The 18,095-nt window shown below is 41.9% G+C and overlaps 2 protein-coding genes across 4 annotated transcripts; one reads left to right on the top strand and one right to left on the bottom strand.

Annotated features, from left to right (window-relative positions):
* Positions 1-60: 60 nt before the first annotated feature.
* Positions 61-5,509, bottom strand: smcr8a (Smith-Magenis syndrome chromosome region, candidate 8a). Its single transcript, XM_042084995.1, has 2 exons — positions 2,748-5,509; positions 61-2,512 (listed from the first exon to the last, which is right to left on the bottom strand). The coding sequence occupies exons 1-2, from the start codon at positions 4,997-4,999 to the stop codon at positions 2,062-2,064; spliced, it is 2,703 nt and encodes a 900-aa protein (XP_041940929.1). The 5' UTR covers positions 5,000-5,509; the 3' UTR covers positions 61-2,061.
* Positions 5,480-17,753, top strand: top3a (DNA topoisomerase III alpha). Of its 3 annotated transcripts, none has more exons than XM_042084994.1 (20): positions 5,482-5,832; positions 6,127-6,292; positions 6,420-6,479; positions 6,566-6,639; positions 6,726-6,801; positions 6,893-7,001; positions 10,755-10,898; positions 11,044-11,214; positions 11,583-11,686; positions 11,849-11,923; positions 12,005-12,087; positions 12,180-12,387; positions 13,143-13,328; positions 13,641-13,770; positions 13,886-13,999; positions 14,360-14,525; positions 14,921-15,064; positions 15,901-16,023; positions 16,238-16,998; positions 17,423-17,753. In XM_042084994.1, exons 2-20 carry the CDS (start codon positions 6,191-6,193, stop codon positions 17,572-17,574), a joined length of 2,982 nt encoding a protein of 993 aa, XP_041940928.1. In that variant the 5' UTR covers positions 5,482-5,832; positions 6,127-6,190; the 3' UTR covers positions 17,575-17,753. The 3 variants fall into 3 exon arrangements, with proteins under 3 accessions (XP_041940926.1, XP_041940928.1, XP_041940927.1); XM_042084993.1 differs by having other exon boundaries at positions 5,482-5,982; XM_042084992.1 differs by having other exon boundaries at positions 5,480-6,292.
* Positions 17,754-18,095: the final 342 nt, after the last annotated feature.

Raw genomic sequence — 18,095 nt, 5'->3', positions numbered from 1 at the left:
CTGATGACTAACACAGCACTCAAGATACAATATCAAAGAACTGGCTGTGCACAGGAAATGTAAATCGGGTTTGTTTTTTAATGAAAAGTTGGTAGATAGTACTGATTATTTCACAGTGGAATAGACATCCATGGACTGAGACAAAATGAGTAACTATTTAACCCGCACTGGACACATACAAGGCTTACGATTCACATATCAAGTATCTCCAACTCAAAATCACAATATTTTCACAATCATAACATAACATCAACTTGGATACAAGGCAACAGCATGAAGGATGGGCTACATAGGGGAAAAGGTAAATTAAAGATGGCAGAAAAAAATGTGACATGCTTACTAGTATGGCTTTTTAACACTTAGTGAATTTTGTTCAGACTTATGCTTGTATAGTCCTTTTAGTGGTCCTATAGTCGTAATTGCGTCAAAACGAATAGCCTAAGCCATGGTACGATTGAAACATAACCAATGCAAACATTTACATACAGTGCCTTGACTTCTGGCCACAACTAAATTTACCTCACAAAATATCAGCTCAAAACATCCAGCATAATGATGTACCAATTATTCCATGTCTGTACTCATGCTGACGTCACAATTCTTGGACAACGACTATCAAATTCAACAGTGAGTGCTTCATTGGATGAATATTCACGACAATAAGGTACGATGGAAACAGGAATGTACTTTTTCCCCACTGGAAAAAGTTGCTTCTCCAAACATGCAACATTTTGCGTAACAGATGTACCCTATTCATGTATTTCATGCATAACATACCTGTTCCTTTGTATCCTGATTACATCAGAGGGTAAATTGGTTACTCAACCTATTCTGTTTGCCTTAAACCCTGGCCGGACTGATAGGCATAGTGAGATAGGAGGGTCCATGTGCCTCCCCAGCTTTTTGTCACTAATCCAATTCGGTCCTTATCAGAAAGCAGAAATTAATGTTGCACAGTGCCATTGAATAGTTGTAGAGATCTATGGAGTTTACAATGATACATTTCAATAATCAATTATTGACATTTCAAGAGTAAGTAATTTGTTTTGTATGATTCAACATCATATCAGGGTGTACTGCATGGCTTTGTTCTTAAAAGGAGACATGATTAGAGAAATGGAGGGGAAAAAAAAATAAAAACAAAATCAGGTGACAGCTAAGATGACTTAAGTTTTTTGTTGTTGTTGGGCAGTAAACCATTTGTTTTTAAAATTAAAATATTTATAGAAGTTCATATCCATTTATGATGACATACTATATATCTGTATGAAAAAGTAAGGCCAACAGTAATATCTTAGGCTGATCAGAAGAGTGTCATGTGAGTATAGTGATCTGTAAAACATTGCTCTGCATAAATTCACTTAATGGTCATTCAAAAGAAAGCTGTAAAAAATATAACCTTTAAATTTAAAATATCCATTACAGCAGTTAGGAGTAGTTAAAAAGGCAAAAGCTTGTGCAGACTTGGACAGCTGTGAAAATGGTTCACCCCCCACCAGAAACATACCAAATGTCCTTCCCAAAAGACTTGCTGAGATCATAGATTACCATTACATGACCTGTGTTTTTCCCATTGGCACAGGAAGTCAATGTCAGTCATGACGTAAATTCCACTGATTACACACATAAATAGAGTGAAACACTACTCTATCCACTTGTGCTTTCAATAGTGAGTGCAATGTACTGGGCTAGTTACTTCGGCTGCTGAGTGCAGTGAAACAACTGACACATCAAGAGCACAGAAGAACATTGCTCTCCTTTCCTCATTCCTCTCCAATGCACAGCCCTCCGAAAGCTTCATACATTAAAAGCATTAGTGTGAACCGGTCAGCAAATAACACACTTATGACAGTGTAAAAGAGATGCTCAAAATCACTATGGTGATTGACTGTTTAAAGCAGCCATGTTTTTTTTTTTTTTTTTGCTGGAATACCTGTAAATATATCTCCTTTAAAATGGGATGCAAATTAAATAAAATCACGCTCACAATTTCTTGGTCTCCTGATTTCAAGATGGGGGTAAACACAAGCATCTCGATTGAGCACAAGGACACATTCAAAATTAGATCTTGTACAAATAGCTGGTGGTGTAATTAAAACGCAAGACTGATTGGCTGGTTCCCTTGGAAGGCCCCTGAATGTAATGCTGTTTGATGAGCTCACTTAAGAAGTGAACGATTTTGCTCTCCTCCTCGCTGTAGCCCAGATGATGCAAAAAGCTAGTCCTGCGCGCCACGACGGAGTCTTCATCCTCCGAACCGACAGGGAGATGGAGGTGGTGGCAGAACGTGAAAAGAAATGCCTTGGCGGTGAGCTGGGTCAGCATGCTCTGGACGTGGAGGAAGTAAGTGCTTCCCCTCTTGATCTGAGTCCTGTGGTCGGCCATGTGGCCGAGCAGAGTGCCTTTGTACGGAGGGCACCGCATTGTCTTGTTGTCAGTGTCCAGAATGCCTATGTAACGACTATAGCGGCTCAGAGAGTGGAGAATGCTGGATCCTGTGGGTGATGCCATCCTACAACAGAGACAAGCCTTCAGTTACAGAGCCAAAAAAAGAAAAAATAATCACATAAAACATAATATTCTTATTCTCGAACAAGCCGCATGATAAATACAGGTGGGTTTTAAGACCCACCTGTGCATAGAAACCTGTTAATAACAATGCAACCATAACAAATGAGGATCTTGATTGGCAAAACTGTTTCTTTTTGAATGGTCATACTTCTTATGGAATTGAATCATTACATTACCTCTGAAGACCAATGAGCTTCCATCTGTGTAGGTCAGTCAGTTGAAACGGTGTCGAGAGCCAAGGCTGTACAGTTTCTCCATATTTCCCAAGGTTGGGCACAAAAATAGACAACGCGTTGACCAGCTTCCTCACCGTGCCTTCCTCGGCTCCTAACACCACTAGAGTCCGTCCGCTCAGGAGGCAGAATATGGCTTGCTGCGCAAAGGGGTATTGCCGGATGAATTTCAGGGTGCTCTGCCCTGCCCTCTTCTTCTGTTTCAGGGTGACTGGGTCACCATGGCAGAATGGTGACGGTGCCCGGTCCGAACTGGTGGACGTGCTCATGTAGCTGGTAGTATCAGAGGCGTCCTCGACATTAATCCTGGCCATCTCCTCCGAGAGTGTGTTTGAGTTGAGCTCAGGGAGAGACAGTCCCGTGCAAGGGCTTTCTAAGGCAGGCTCACCTAAAACATAGTCTCCCTGGAGTGCAGGGTCCCTCTGGAGCAAAGACAGAGGTTCATGTTTCACCACCATGTCCCCACAGCCATCGTGCGGCGGCTTGGACAAGGGCTCCTCACTGATGAAACCCTCCTGCCCCATACAGCAGGCAGTATCCACTTGAACAATGCTTCCAGTTTGGTACGTGACAGCAGCATGGTTCATGGCCATGTCATTTTCTAATAAAGGAAATGTACTGACGCCTCCATCTGTCCCAGTTTGAACAGAGGGCATTTCATAATATAGACTGGAGGAGTCAGCTGCACCCTGGTCCAAAAATGCACTGTCAGCTATGGTAGTACATTCCTCAATGCCAGCGCTTGTCCCCACTTCTACAGTATCTTGATATTGCATCTGTAGGTTGCCTGGGCTTATAGCCTCTATGCTTCGGTCACTACTGAAGCTCCCTTTTGTTTCTGTGTCAGCGGCTTCCTCAGAGGTTTCCTGAGTGAAATCGGAGGGGCTGGACTCTGGGGGGCCCTCTGCCAATTCAGGCTCTGTTTTGATTTGAATGGTGTCCACACAGGATGAATACGATTCCAGGCTCATCGGTTCTGCACACATGTCGGACATCGAGGGTGGTTGGTTCACTACAGGGAGACCAGCTGCCTCATACTGCTTTGTGGGTCCCTCTTCTTGCCATCCCTCTTCCTCCTCAAAGAGAAAATTGGTTACTTTCTGCCGCCGGACCAAAGCTCGGTCTATCTGACTGGTGTATATGTAGCAAAGATCCCCTCTGAAAGACTGTTCAATGAGTTTCAGTTGATCCATAGTCTGATGGAAAAAAGTGGATTCGCAAAGCTCCTCCAGTGTTTTCAGTCGCTTGTCAAAACATTTAGCAGATTTTGCTTTGATGAGTTGAGGTATGTAAGACGGTCTCTGGTCAGCCTCGTCTCCTGCTGCTGTCTTGTCTTCGAGGTCAGAAGGTATGGATGAGAGTGCAAGGTCTACATCGCTCGTGTCGATGGGTTTCTCTGGTTCAAATGAAACACATTCAGGGTCTTTCCTCTTTCTGCTGGGGTAAGACGTGATCTGCCTCAACAAGTCTTTGTGTTCATATATGGACTTTTCGACATTAGCCAATTCATTAGCTTTCTCAATGGCCTGTGTGGAGTAGCAGCCATTGTTCATCTTTTGCAACTCAGCCTCTTTGTGGACTACTGACCTGGTATACTCTAGATCTTTCAGTTTCTTCAGCAGTTCGTTTGCAAAAGCTTTTCGGTTCCCACATTTCAAACACTCTGAGGCTTTAGAGAACTCAGAGGAGAGCTTCTGAAACTGCTGCATGATCTTTCTTTCATCTGCAGAGATGTACGCCATGCAGAATGGCCTGACAAAGCCCCGAGCTTCCAGATCATACAAGGTCAGATGATGAACATAGGCAAAGGCACCCTCCTTTGAGTCCCCCAGAACCACTTTAGAGTCCTCCACAAAATTGAGCTTTGGGTAGTTGGACCCTGGAGGGTGCCCAACGAATGAAGCTTGGTAGTCCACAGACATGATGCGCAGTGAGAAATAATTAAGGTCAAATGTTCCACATACTTTTGAGTCATCTGGAATGGTGAGCAGGGGTTGTGGACCCACTTGTTCAGAGAACTCGGAGATGAGGATAAAATCCTTGGAAAATTTAGCGTAGGTGGTCTTCGTCCATGGATTCGTAGCATGGGTAAACAAAGGCACGGAAAACTCCTCTGGGAGGACATACGGATCCGGATAGAGCTCTCCAAAGTCATCTTCTTTGGTAAAAGCCACCACGTCTGGTGAGCCGATCATGTTTTCCCAGTGTGCGGAACGACATTAGGAGAATTGCACGTCTACAGCTCCTTCAGTGTGTATGCTATAGTGTGCATCAACACAGCAGTCGGGCGACGGTCACGTTGCATTATTAATTAAAATAAGGATATATCTAGACAACAAGGGGCTAAGACTGTGTTCGTAATTGCTGACATATTCGATACGATTGAATGCCAAGGCATGTCTTAAAGTAATGTTATTCACTCAGTAACTAGCCAGCTAGCTACATACTGTCATAAGAGCATTTCACGTCAGTAAGGTTGTACACACGTAACGTAACATTTTTTTGCTAGTATTCAAAACTAGCTTCAACACCTCTAACCTTTTGTAAAATCCAAAGAAGACATCACAAACCCCGCTATAATATTTGCCGTCCAGTGATGAGAAACAGAGCGACCTTCTCCGAAAATGTAGTCCGTGGTAATAATGAAAACTCAATATCAATTCAGCATCAAGCGACATCAGCCATATTTAAAGCGAGTGGGCAGTGGTTCATTCTCACGTGACTAATTCTACACCAGAATCTAAACAAGGAAGTATAGGAAAATGTGAAAATGTGTTATTCATATGTCGATACGAATGTGTTAACGATTGCAGATTAGATCTACGTAAATTAATTGAACTGTTTAAATCTGAAAAATTAGTAACCACAGAAAACGAGAAATACGAACCAATGTTACGGCCCTTTTAATAGTTTTACGGTAGGACATTACGACAATTGCTGATAGGCGCCGAATTTGTAAAATTACGGGCTAGCGTCAGGCTAGCCAAATAAACGTCATATCACAACCTGCCATTCACGTTTGTAGTCTGTAAGTAGTACATCAAGTAAAGTACGAATATTTGAAACGGATGATTTTGTTTCCTAACGTGGTAGCCAGATAGCTGGCTAACCACAATTAGCTAAAGTTAGCTAACGTTAGCTCACTACTGGAGCTAACGTTAGAGCTTTTGGACACAAGGTAACTTAGCTTGTTAGCCACACACGTTTGTAATATACATGTTAGGCATTTTTATGCGATTTTTAAGGACATTGTAATTGCCTTTAAGAATGTAACTACTTGCACTGTCAGCAAGTAGAGTATGATAATTAATGTTATCAATAGATCACTGCTCCAAGTGAGAAGACTGTTAGTGCAGAGACGATTTTGTCAGCAAGGGTCAGAAAACATGATCAGACGAACTCAGATTAAGAAAGTTCTGTGCGTTGCTGAGAAGAACGATGCAGCCAAGGGGATATCTGAGATTATGTCAAATGGAAGGGCAAGAAGGGTAAGTACATGGCCGTCTTGTTCCGTCATTGACACCATCATGGGCAGATTTGTGTGCATCTTCACTTCATATAGCGTCCTCTTGTTTATAACATGTTTTCGCTCTCTGTGTACTTGAACACTTTTAGAAAGAAGGATTATCCGTGTACAACAAGTTGTATGAGTATGAGTATAACTTGTTCGGACAGGTAAGGTTGTTCTCTAAATACCAAACATTCTTTATGTTACTTACAATATTTCAACTTACGGTTATATTGTACATGGCTTGTTACAGAATGTCTCTGTGACCATGACCTCAGTGTCTGGACATCTCTTAGGTTTGGAATTCAAAACTCCTTTTCAAAAATGGTGAGTTGTTTTAGGGTTAGTCAGCTAGTGACTCGGTACAGTGTCCAACAACAGATACAGTAAACTGTCCCCCTGTCATTTTACAGGCACAGTTGTAATCCAGTTTTATTGTTTGAAGCTGAGGTTGAAAAGTATTGCCCAGAAAACTTCATACAAATAAAGGTATAAGTCAGGTTTTAACAAAAATTGCACATGTCATAATATAGTGTGCCAAATTAACTTTCTTGGGTATCTTTATTGTGTTTACATATAGAGGACTCTAGAGAGAGAGGTTCGACAATGCCAGGCCCTAATCATATGGACAGATTGTGACAGAGAGGGAGAAAACATTGGCTTTGAGGTCATTGATGTTTGCAAAGCAGGTGAGTGTTTTTCCAGTATCATGTAAATATGGTCTGACCTATGAACCAGAACTGATCTATGCTTGTACAATCTGAATGATTGAATAAAACAAATGATGGGCAGCCGTGGCCTACTGGTTAGCGCTTCGGACTTGGAACCGGAGGGAACCCCAACCAGTAGAAGGCGGCTGAAGTGCCCTGAACAAGGCACCTAACCCCTCACTGCCCCCCCAGCGCCGCTGTTGTTGCAGGCAGCTCACTGCGCCGGGATTACTGTGTGCTTCAGCTCACTGTGTGTTCACTGTGTGCTGAGTAGATAGATAGATAGATAGATAGATAGATAGATAGATAGATAGATAGATACTTTATTGATCCTCAAGGGGAAATTCAAGAAGTATGTTTCACTAATTCACGGATTGTGATAAATGCAGAGACCAAATTTCCCTCACGGGATCAAAAGAGTATATATACTTATATACTATACTTACCGTATTTTCCGAACTATAAGTCGCACTTTTTTTCATAGTTTGGATGGTCCTGCGACTTATAGTCAGGTGCGACTTATATATGAAAAAAATTATAGAATTGAACATGTTTTTAAATGTTAATTTATATTAACTGACATGAACCCTACATGAAACATTACCGTCTACAGCTTCGAGAGAGCGCTCTCAAATGCACAAGTCCTGTGCACTTTCAGTCAGAGATTAGTGCTTGCTATGCCTGAAACACACGTGCATACTTAAATGCTCAAATTATGGCCGGGATTCTATTTATAGCCAGCCCTCAGATTCGGACAAATAAAAGCCAGTATAATTTTGCTCAAGTCATCATCCTACACCATGAGTCTCCAACACGTTGCTCTCAAGCTACCAGTCGCACGCAGCCCCTTTCTGAGCTAGAGGCTGAAGCAATAACCTACATTTAAACACAATTGTTGCTGCCAGGCATCAGCCTACGAATTTTATTAAAAAAAAAAAGTAAATCATGCATAATTAAAAAAATTATGTGTGTGTGTGTGTGTGTCTCTGCATGGGGTTCAATTGAAGTCAGAGTTGGTCCGTCCAGTCAATAGTCCCGCATTCAGGCCGCTCCATTATTAGATTAACGTCAGACAGCGCTGTAAAATGTGTGGGAATTTCTCGCACTATGATGGCTAGAGTTCCGGGACTTTTATTAGTATGCTCAATACGTAATAATTTATGCGCAATACCCGCAATCCCGCGCTGAAATTTAGGCCCTGGTTTTAAATGCGCATCTTTTTTTCTCTCGCTCTCTCAGAGGTGGCCAGCGAGCATTTGTTCTGTTGTCAGCTTGTGCCAAAATATCGTCCAAAATGCTTGATTGCATTGCATTCTTCACATTTCTAGCTAAATTTTCATGTACCACATCAGCATTTTTGTTCAGTAAATCTTTTGTAAATTGCTTTACAATAGCGTCGGGCCCTTGTCAGCAGCCTTCGGCTTGCCTCTTGCCACTATTCACTCCTTCATCTTCAACATTCCCTGTAGAATTCTCAATATTTTTGGCCTCTGTCTGACATACAGCGGGGAAAATAAGTATTGAACACGTCAACATTTTTTTTCAGTAAGTATACTTCCAATGAGGCTATTTGCATGAAATTTTCACCAGACATTACTATTAATAATAGTAATCCACCCATATAAAAAAATCCAAACATTAAAGTCCATAGGTAGAGTTATGTGTAATAAAGTGGAATGACACAGGAAAAAAGTATTGAACACGCCTGCTGAAATTTCTTCCACTTTGTGGAAAAGCCTTTATTCGTAATGACAGCTTCAAGGCATTTCCTGCATGACGAAAACTAATCAGTCACAGTATTCTGGCTGAAGTCAGGGCCTAGATTTCCTTTCTCTGAAACCAATTGAGAGTTTCCTTTGCTGAATGGTTTGGATCATTGTCCTGCTGGAAGGTCTAGCCACGTCTCATCCTCATCATCCTGGTGGATGTAAAGATTCTCCCAGAACAAAATGACTCCATTCATCATTCCTTCAACTGAATGAAGTCTGCTAGTACCATGAGATGAAAAACAGCCCACAACATGATCCCACAACCTCCAAACCTCATTGTTGGTATGGTATTTTTAGGGTGATGCACAGTGCCATTTCTTTTCCAAATTTGGTGTGTATGTAGACATCTGAAAAGTTCAATTTTGCCCTCACCAGACCAGAATACATTCTCTCAGTATTTCATAGGATTGTCGAAATGTTGTGTAGCAAACTTTCAACAAGGTTTTACATGTTTTTCTTCAGCAATAGAGTCATGCGGGATGAGCGTGCATAGAGGCCATGGTGGTGGAATGTATTACCTATGATTTTCTCTGTAACAATTGTACCTGCTGCCTCCAAGTCTTTCTGGAGCTTTCTCTGAGTGGTCCTTGGATCTTGGGCTACTCTTCTGACTATCCTTCTGACTTCCTGGTTTAGAAATCTTGCAAGGAGATTCTGTGCATGGCCAGTTGATGATGCAGTGATGGTCCTTCCACTTGCAGATAATGGCTCTAATACTGCTTGCTGGATGATTCAGAAGTTTTGAAGTGCATCTGTAACCAGTTCCATTGATATGTTTTGCAACAATAAGGTTGCAAAGGTCTTGGGAGGGCTCTTTGCTTTTACCCATCATGAAATGTTTCTTGTGTGACACCTTGGTAACAAAAAACCTTTTTATAGCCCACCAGTATGTACTAACCCAGCTTTTATCAATTTGCACAGATAGGAGGGATAATTTCTCTAACTACTTATAGATTCCAGTTTGTTCCTTGCCATTCCTTGCCTTTGTGTACTGCTTTTTCCTAGCGTGTTCAATACTTTTTCCCTGTGCCATTCCACTTTTTTACTCATAACTCTACTTTTAGACATTGATGTTTGGATTTTTATATATGTGTGGATTACCTAAGTTAATACTAATGTCCGTGAAAATGTCATGCGAATAGCCTCACTGGAAGTATACTTACTGAAAAAAATGTTGACGTGTTCAATACTTATTTTCCCCGCTGTAGTCTGTCTGTTCTTAGTCTTGGATTTTGTGAAATACATTTCTAAATATCACCTGCTTGCTGCAGCTTCGGTCTGCACGTCCTTTTAAAACCACATCTTTTTCTCTCTCAAGCCTTTAATCTGCTGCCGGCTTGTAACTCCACATCGTCCAAAATGCTCGATTGCATTGCATTCTCCACATTTTTAGCTACATTTTCATGTATCAATATCAGCATTTTTGTTCAGTGAATCTTTTGCTTTACAATTACCGTAGGCCAATAGGCCCGATCGCCTGGCTTGCTTCAGTCAAACTGCATCTTTTTCTCTCTCGTGAGCATTTAATCTGCTGCCATCTTGTGACTCCACATCGCCCAAAATGCTTGATTGCATTGTATTCTCATTTTAAATACATTTTGGTGTACCACATGGCATTTTCTTTCAGTGAATCTTTTGCTTTGCAATTACCTTCCTGCCCTCCTCTTGGCTGCCTTCACTCCTTCGTCTTCATTCATCTTTTTGGTCTCAATAATCCAGTTACATAGTCTCTGTTTTTGGTTTTGGATTTTGTGAAATACTTTTCTAAATAAATGTGACTTATAGTCCGCTGCGACTTATTTATGTTTTTTTCCTGTTCATGACTCATTTTTTGACTGATGTGACTTATACTGAGGAGCGACTTATAGTCCGGAAAATACGGTATACTTAATGATTTGAAAATGGTGAGTGAAAACAAAGGTTTCAATACAAAATGTAATCCTCCATTATAACTCTCTTACAGTCAAGCCAAACATCCAAGTGTTTCGAGCCCATTTTTCTGAAATCACACCAAACTCTATCAGGAGAGCATGTGAGACACTGACAGAGCCAAATGTCAACATCAGTGATGCAGTGGATGTCAGACAAGAGCTAGATTTGCGAATTGGTAAATAGTTTTTGTTCATTGAATTGTTTTGATATTGGTAATTAAGGCACAACAAAACATTATGCATGTTTTGTGTGATGTATTTGACTATCTAAAAGTATATCTGAAATTCTTAACACTGTGATATTAATGAATATTTCTCCAGGAGCAGCATTTACGAGGTTTCAGACTATGCGCTTACAGAAGATCTTCCCAGAATCTCTGGCCAATCAGCTCATAAGCTATGGAAGCTGCCAGTTTCCTACACTGGGATTTGTGGTGGAGCGGTTCAAATCTATCCAAGCTTTCATCCCTGAGACCTTCTTTAAGATCAAAGGTAAATTTGCATTGTCAACAGATAGAGCATGGTGAGTAAGTGGGTTACTAATATACGGCAATGCATGGTGTAAATTGAATGGCTTTCATTTACCTGACACTCATAAAAAGAAAGAATGCAGTGTGGTCATATTAACAGTGTGTGTTCTTAGAGAGGTCATGTCTAATAAGCAGTTTATATTTAGTTTGAGACCAGACACTGTGCCGCTGATGAAGAACTCATTAACAATCGATCAATATGATTCTGGGAATGACTGACAGTTACATCTTGTCTTGCAGACAAAGGTGTATATGTCTTGCTCTGCACGGGAACATATGGATCATTTCATTATTGTTTACTCTGAAATGAATGAGGTTCTGTATTTTCAGTTCTCCATGAACCAAATGAGGAGGAAATGGTAGAATTTGTTTGGAAAAGGCATCGTCTCTTCAGCCATACTGCCTGCCTTGTACTCTATCAGATTTGCATGGAGGTGGGTCTGTCATAGTGAAAGAGTAATGCAATGTTCCAAAAAGTCAAAGAAAAATGTGCTTGAAGTTTGAACAGGAATTTATTCTAATGATTTTGGTGCCATAAACTGTTGTGACAATATCATCTGAGTGTGATTTTATTTTCTCTCCCTATTTTATCTTAGGATCCCACTGCCACTGTGGTTGCTGTCACAAGTAAACCCAAAAGTAAATGGAGACCACAGCCTCTTGACACTGTTGTAAGTATGAGTACTCAAAAACATAACAGCTCCCAAACAGCCCCTTGGAGGTACATTCTTGATTTTCATGTATATTTTCAGGAACTCGAGAAAGCGGCCTCACGCAAATTGAGGATCAATGCGAAAGAAACCATGAAAATAGCGGAAAAACTTTACACTCAAGGGTAAGTCTGTAGGCTGTGTTTTACAGAGCTGGTGGCAACATGAACATGAATGGAAAGCATTAACTAATAACCCCTCTTCCCCCTCCCATCAGGCTTATCAGCTATCCCCGCACTGAGACCAACATCTTCCCAAAAGACCTCAACTTGACCTCCCTGGTACAGCAACAGACTCAGGACAATGAGTGGGGGGCATTTGCACAGGGCATTCTGGATAGGGGTGGGCCCACTCCTCGAAATGGAAACAAATCTGATCAAGCCCATCCCCCCATTCACCCCACCAAATACACCAACAGCCTGCAGGTGACTGTGCAGAATTAAACATAATTGCTGCTGTAGTTGATGAAGTGCATTGTAGTGTAGTGAGAATAATTCACTTTATATGCACAGGGTGGTGGTAGTGTAGTTGTTAAGTAGCTGGGCTAGCGTAGCCTAGAAATCTAGACGCGCCCCTATTACATTTGCTGCCAGGGCTAGTCTAGCAACTCTCCGTTGGCTTGTGAGCTCCAGAAATCGAAACTTAATCAGGCATTGAAATCGTGTATAGAGTCGTTTGGTGGGCTTAACATAATGATTGATGGCAGAGTTGCAACGGTTTGGCTTGAATTCCCTGCTACTTGAAAACAAATGTCCTATTGCGTCCTATTGCGTGCAGAGGGAATTTGAAAGACAATTGATTATCCCGCCCCTCGGACTGAGCACTGCGAACAGTGAGTGCCCAGACCCTACATTTTAATGTGGGTCTGGCTCGCCAGGCTAGGGCTAGCGTGCAGTAGCCTTAGAAGTTGTGGGTTCAATTCCCAGCTTCCACCGCTGTGCCCTTGAGCAAGGCACTTAACCCCATGTTGCTCTGGGGACAATGTAATCCCTTGTAATATAGTTGACATATGTAAGTCACTTTGGACAACAGTGTCTGCTAAATGAATACATGTAAAATGTAAATATATGGGAAAAATGTGCTTTCAATCAGAGATGTAGCCAATTTATAATTTGTTGTATTCTCACAAATTAGATAGCCTTGTTTTACACTACTTACACTTTCTTTTTTGTTGAAACAGGGCAACGAAAAACGTCTGTATGAGTTCATAGTCCGCCATTTCCTGGCTTGTTGCTCCCAGGATGCCCAGGGACAGGAAACCACAGTTGATATTGATATAGCTGAGGAGAAATTCTCTGCAAGTGGCCTTATGATCATCGCCCGGAACTATCTGGATGTTTACCCCTATGATAAATGGTACACAAAGGTAGGCAAATACATACATACAGACAGGTAATCTGGTGAACAACCTGCTGTATTCTGTTATAAATTACATAAAATGTTACTGTTAGTTTAAGTAAATTCCTGTCATTTGAGAGCATGGACATCCTTTACCACAGCACTGAGTGTGTATAAGACAACTTAAGATTTGAACAGAAATATTTTGCAGACCTTGGTTTGGGAACCATTTATGATATAGAGAAAGTTTGAACAAAATCTGATATGGTGCAGCAACAACCGTATCTGATTTAACATGGAATGATCCGTGTGTATTTACTCATGTGTGTTTCTGCCCTAGATAATTCCAGTCTATGAACAGGGGTCTCAGTTTCAGCCATCGGCCATAGAGATGGTTGATGGACAGACGAGCCCACCACAACTGCTGACAGAAGCTGACCTCATTTCCCTCATGGAAAAACATGGCATTGGTACGACTAATTGCAAGAAAATGAAATGCAGAGAGTACCTGAATGTGTTCATGAAGTGCTTGAGAATCAAGTGTGAATAATGTGATAGACAAGTGTTAATGACTTTATCTTCTAGGCACCGATGCCACACATGCTGATCACATCGAGACCATTAAAAGCCGAATGTATGTTGGACTGACTGCAGACCAAAGGTTTCTCCCAGGGGAGCTTGGCATGGGCCTGGTGGAAGGTCAGCCCTTTCTGTTCTACATTGTTTTTGGAAACACAAATGTAATACCAGTAAATGGCACTAAGGTTGTTCTGCATTTGTTATGTACTACTACAACAGCTACACTAGATTAAGGGTCACGTGCACTTAAATATTGTTGTGTTATAAAACTTTGGCAAAGATGATTCACAAATGACCTCTCGTTAGAGCATGCTTGTGTCTGCCAAAATTCTTTGTGTTGAGTTTAGTGTCACACAGTATCTGTAGGACGTAGAGCAAATACTGTAAAAATCTGATATTTTTAGTTTTGTGTGAACTACCCAGGTGTCTTCTCTCCCCTCTCCCTTGATGGATTCATAGCATTTCCTTTATAACTTGCAGGTTACAACTCCATGGGCTATGAGATGTCCAAGCCGGACTTGAGAGCAGAGCTGGAAGCGGACCTTAAACTGGTCTCTGAGGGAAGGAAAGATAAAGCCTCTGTCCTGCGACATCATGTAGCCAAATACAAGGCTGTGTTCATCGAATCTGTACAGAAGGCAAAGAAGTGAGTTCCACAGTCAGCACCCTTAAAATGCCTCCTGGTATTGTTTTCTGTAGGAAGAGCAGTGGAGCAGAACAGTCTATCTGAAAAGAGTTAATGACATGCTGTAACTGAAGAATATTTGTAAGTTTTGATTTGTTTTGGTTGCGTACATCAAGCTATTGTTAGCCAGCTCCTGATTAGTTGTACATTGGAGCAATATGACAACTACTCGTCTTTCATGAAACTTGATGGAAAGATGCAGCATAAGATGAACCCATTAAATGCTCTGGCCTAGAGCCACTCTAGTTATAGCATTTGGCCTCAGTGGAAGTCTGCGCTGTCTGAGCACCTCTCTAGTTGTCTATGTTTTTCATGGCCATATGGTTGTTACTATTACTCTCCTGTTGCCCTGGCAGGTTGGATGAGGCTCTGTCAAGTTACCTAGGCCAGGCACAGGAGTACACAGAGCAAGAGCAGGAGATAGAGCTGCCCATGCCTGTGCGGAAGTGTCCCAGCTGCAATCGAGACATGGTCCTGAAACAGAAGAAGGACAGCACCACGTAAGACAACCCCCCACGAAACCAAAAAAGATCATGGGCCTCATGTACAAAAACTTGCGAAGAATTCATACCAAAACATTGCGTACATGCAAACCAGGAAAGTAGCGTACGCACAAAAGAAATCTGATATATGTAACTGTGCATATGCAGCATTCCAGGCAGCTTTTCTTTGTACATCCCAAATAACGTGAAATTAAGCACATATGCACGAGCACTACACTCCACCCTCTCTCCTCCCTCAATCACACTAATTTTAATATACTAACTAGATAGATAGATAGATAGATAGATAGATACTTTATTGATCCCCAGGGGAAATTCAAGAACTAGAAGGCCACTCAAGAAAATGGCCTCATTTGTGGATCCATCCGTATTCGAACCTGCAACCTCCAAAATCAGCAAATGAAAAAAAAGTGATGAAAAATGTGAGTGGCAGAGAGTGGCAGTGGCTATAGGGTCAGACACTGTGGCAGATTCATTGGTCAGTCTGCAAGTAGGTGACAGGGTTTGCATAACAGGGTTTGATGGGGATTTGGCGTGGAGAAACCCAGGAGAAATGCTCATTCTCACATTAATTTACTCTTGATACATTCGACCATGAGCATGAAAGATGGCGTACGCAACATTTCTGTGCGTACGCAAGCTTCGTACATGAGCACCCTGGTCTATTGAGAGAGACAGATGGTAAAGTATATTGAGTTAGATTCTGGCAAGTAGTCTACTATGGCACATATAGGCAGTATTGGCCTGACATTAAAACATTACTGCCCTTTATTTAGTATCCATTGTGATGTTGTGAATGTTTATCTGTCTCCCTCACTCACTTCCCCTTGCAGGAAATTTCTGTCATGTACAGGATACCCCGCCTGCAAGTCAGCCGTGTGGTTCCCAGACTCTGTGCTGGAGGTCAGAAGAGACGACAGCATCTGTCCAACTTGCCGACCTCATCCTGTGCACATGTATGGGTTCACTTTTATGCTTAATCATTTACCTTTCATTCACATATGTATATTTACACATTTAGCTGACTTGTGTGGAGTAGTATACAAAACAAGATTCTGAAGGGTATAGTTCAAAATTATGTGTAGTTAATTTCAGTAACAATTCATCATCATCACTAAAAATCTGTCACTTAAAAGACTGTGCAAAGTAATATGTTCTATGTGTTTGTAGGTTGAAGTTGAAATTCAAGAGGGGAAGCCTTCCTCCCATGATGCCCTTAGAATTTGTGGGTTGCATCGGTGGATGTGATGAGACTTTGAGAGAGGTGCTGAATCTGAAGTACCTGAGGCCAGGAGGAGGAGGAGGAGGAGGAGGAGGACAAGCCAGTCAATCCAGTTTCAGTGCCACCCCACGTCAGCAGTCTCAGCCCAGAGCCAACCCAGGTCCAAGGCCCAGGGCTGACAGCAGTAGACCTCCCGCCCCAAGGCCTCGGGCTGAGAGTGGCAGGCCGTCTGCTCCACCTCCCCCTGCACCTGTCTGGTCGAGCCAGCCACCTGCCGCTGTCCAAAACAACGCCACGGTGTGCAACTGTGGTCAGGATGCCCTTCTCCTCACCGTGCGCAAGGAAGGTCCCAATCAGGGTCGGCAGTTCTACAAGTGCAACTCGGGCAACTGTAATTTCTTCCTGTGGGCAGACCAGCCGAATGACCAGGGGCTAGGGCAGACCACAGGGAGAAACCAGCCTCCTCGACCAACCCCTCAGCCTCCCAGGCCATCTCTTGGGTTTGGCAACACAAACCAAGGGTTCATGAACGGAGGGTCTGGTGGTGGAAACGGAGACGAGACCATGTGTAACTGTAATGAAGCGGCCGTTACCAGAACAGTGATGAAGGATGGGCCCAATAAAGGGCGCATGTTTCACACCTGTGGGAAACCGCGCGAGCAGCAGTGTGGCTTCTTCCAGTGGGCTGACGAGAACGTCCCACCATCAGGTATGATACTCGAGTACTCCACCCTTGATAAAACACTAGTTTGACTCGTACCGTTTAAAATATAAATACACATATAAATACAATGTACATATATAATATATATGAATATATTTTTAACATTTCTAGTATTGGGAGAGAGGGGAAAAAAAGTCCGCAACACCAGTATATGCTCCCAAGTTATAGTTTAATTACCGGTAATTAAACTATAACTTGGGAGCATATACTGGTGTTGCGGACTTTTTTTCCCCTCTCTCTCATCGTAAGTGTTTTGTCCAGCACCCAGGATTAGATCGGGATGTGCGTGCGTTTTTTCCTCTTTATAACATTTCTAGTATTAGCAACATTTTCTGTATTTCACAATATTGACATACTGTGGGCTGTGGCATGTATTGTTAAAATGTTCCCCTCTAAATCTCTCCATCAGTCTCAAGAGGATTCAACAATGGAGAAACAGAAAGAAGGGGAAGAAAGACAGGACCTCATTCGACAAAAGCCCCGGGGGCTAAGAGACCCAGGACTTGTGGGATATGCCATCAGCCTGGACACACACGGACAACATGCCCCCAGGGCAATTAAGCAGGACTGTCCAAAACATGATTTAATGTAAAAAAACAAATATTGGACATAGAATTTAAATCAAGTTTATAGTTGGGTTTGCATCTCTATGCCATTGAAATTTGATTTCCTTTCTTAAATTAAGCTGTATTTTACATAACTATTTCTGTTGAATTGGTAAATAAATGTAAATAAATCTGTCTGTGTTTGATATTTTTTTTGCATATTTTCCGCTAACATAGAATGATTCATTAAAATGTCTGTAAATGCTGAAACATTACATTGGACCATTGACTGTATGCAGTCATCTTATTGACAGTGACTGACTGTATACAGTCAATGATTTGGACATAAATTTAAGGATAAGGTGTAGGTTAATTCAAACAGGGAAAAACATATTATTGAGGATATTGAAAACAAAAACATTTAGGCATTGGGGTCACATTATTTTATAGTCATGGGGTAAAGCCTTTCTTTTACTGTCTATGGGTGAAGCGGACTGTACCATTTTGAGAAACGGGTGTGTCTTCCGGCAGCTGTCT

This window comes from Alosa sapidissima, chromosome 3 (assembly GCF_018492685.1).
Source record: "Alosa sapidissima isolate fAloSap1 chromosome 3, fAloSap1.pri, whole genome shotgun sequence".
NCBI lineage: Eukaryota > Metazoa > Chordata > Actinopteri > Clupeiformes > Clupeidae > Alosa > Alosa sapidissima.
The sequence above is the reverse complement of the archived record's forward strand: the minus strand, read 5'-3'. Positions and strand labels throughout refer to the sequence as shown.

Coding starts and splice junctions, on each gene's coding strand:
- top3a (XM_042084992.1), top strand. CDS start 6,104: ATGATAATTAATGTTATCAATAGATCACTGCTCCAAGTGAGAAGACTG. Junction 12,088..12,179: donor GAAAAACTTTACACTCAAGG/GTAAGTCTGTAG, acceptor CCCTCCCATCAG/GCTTATCAGCTATCCCCGCA. Junction 12,388..13,142: donor AATACACCAACAGCCTGCAG/GTGACTGTGCAG, acceptor TTGTTGAAACAG/GGCAACGAAAAACGTCTGTA.
- smcr8a (XM_042084995.1), bottom strand. CDS start 4,999: ATGATCGGCTCACCAGACGTGGTGGCTTTTACCAAAGAAGATGACTTT. Junction 2,513..2,747: donor AAGCTCATTGGTCTTCAGAG/GTAATGTAATGA, acceptor TCTCTGTTGTAG/GATGGCATCACCCACAGGAT.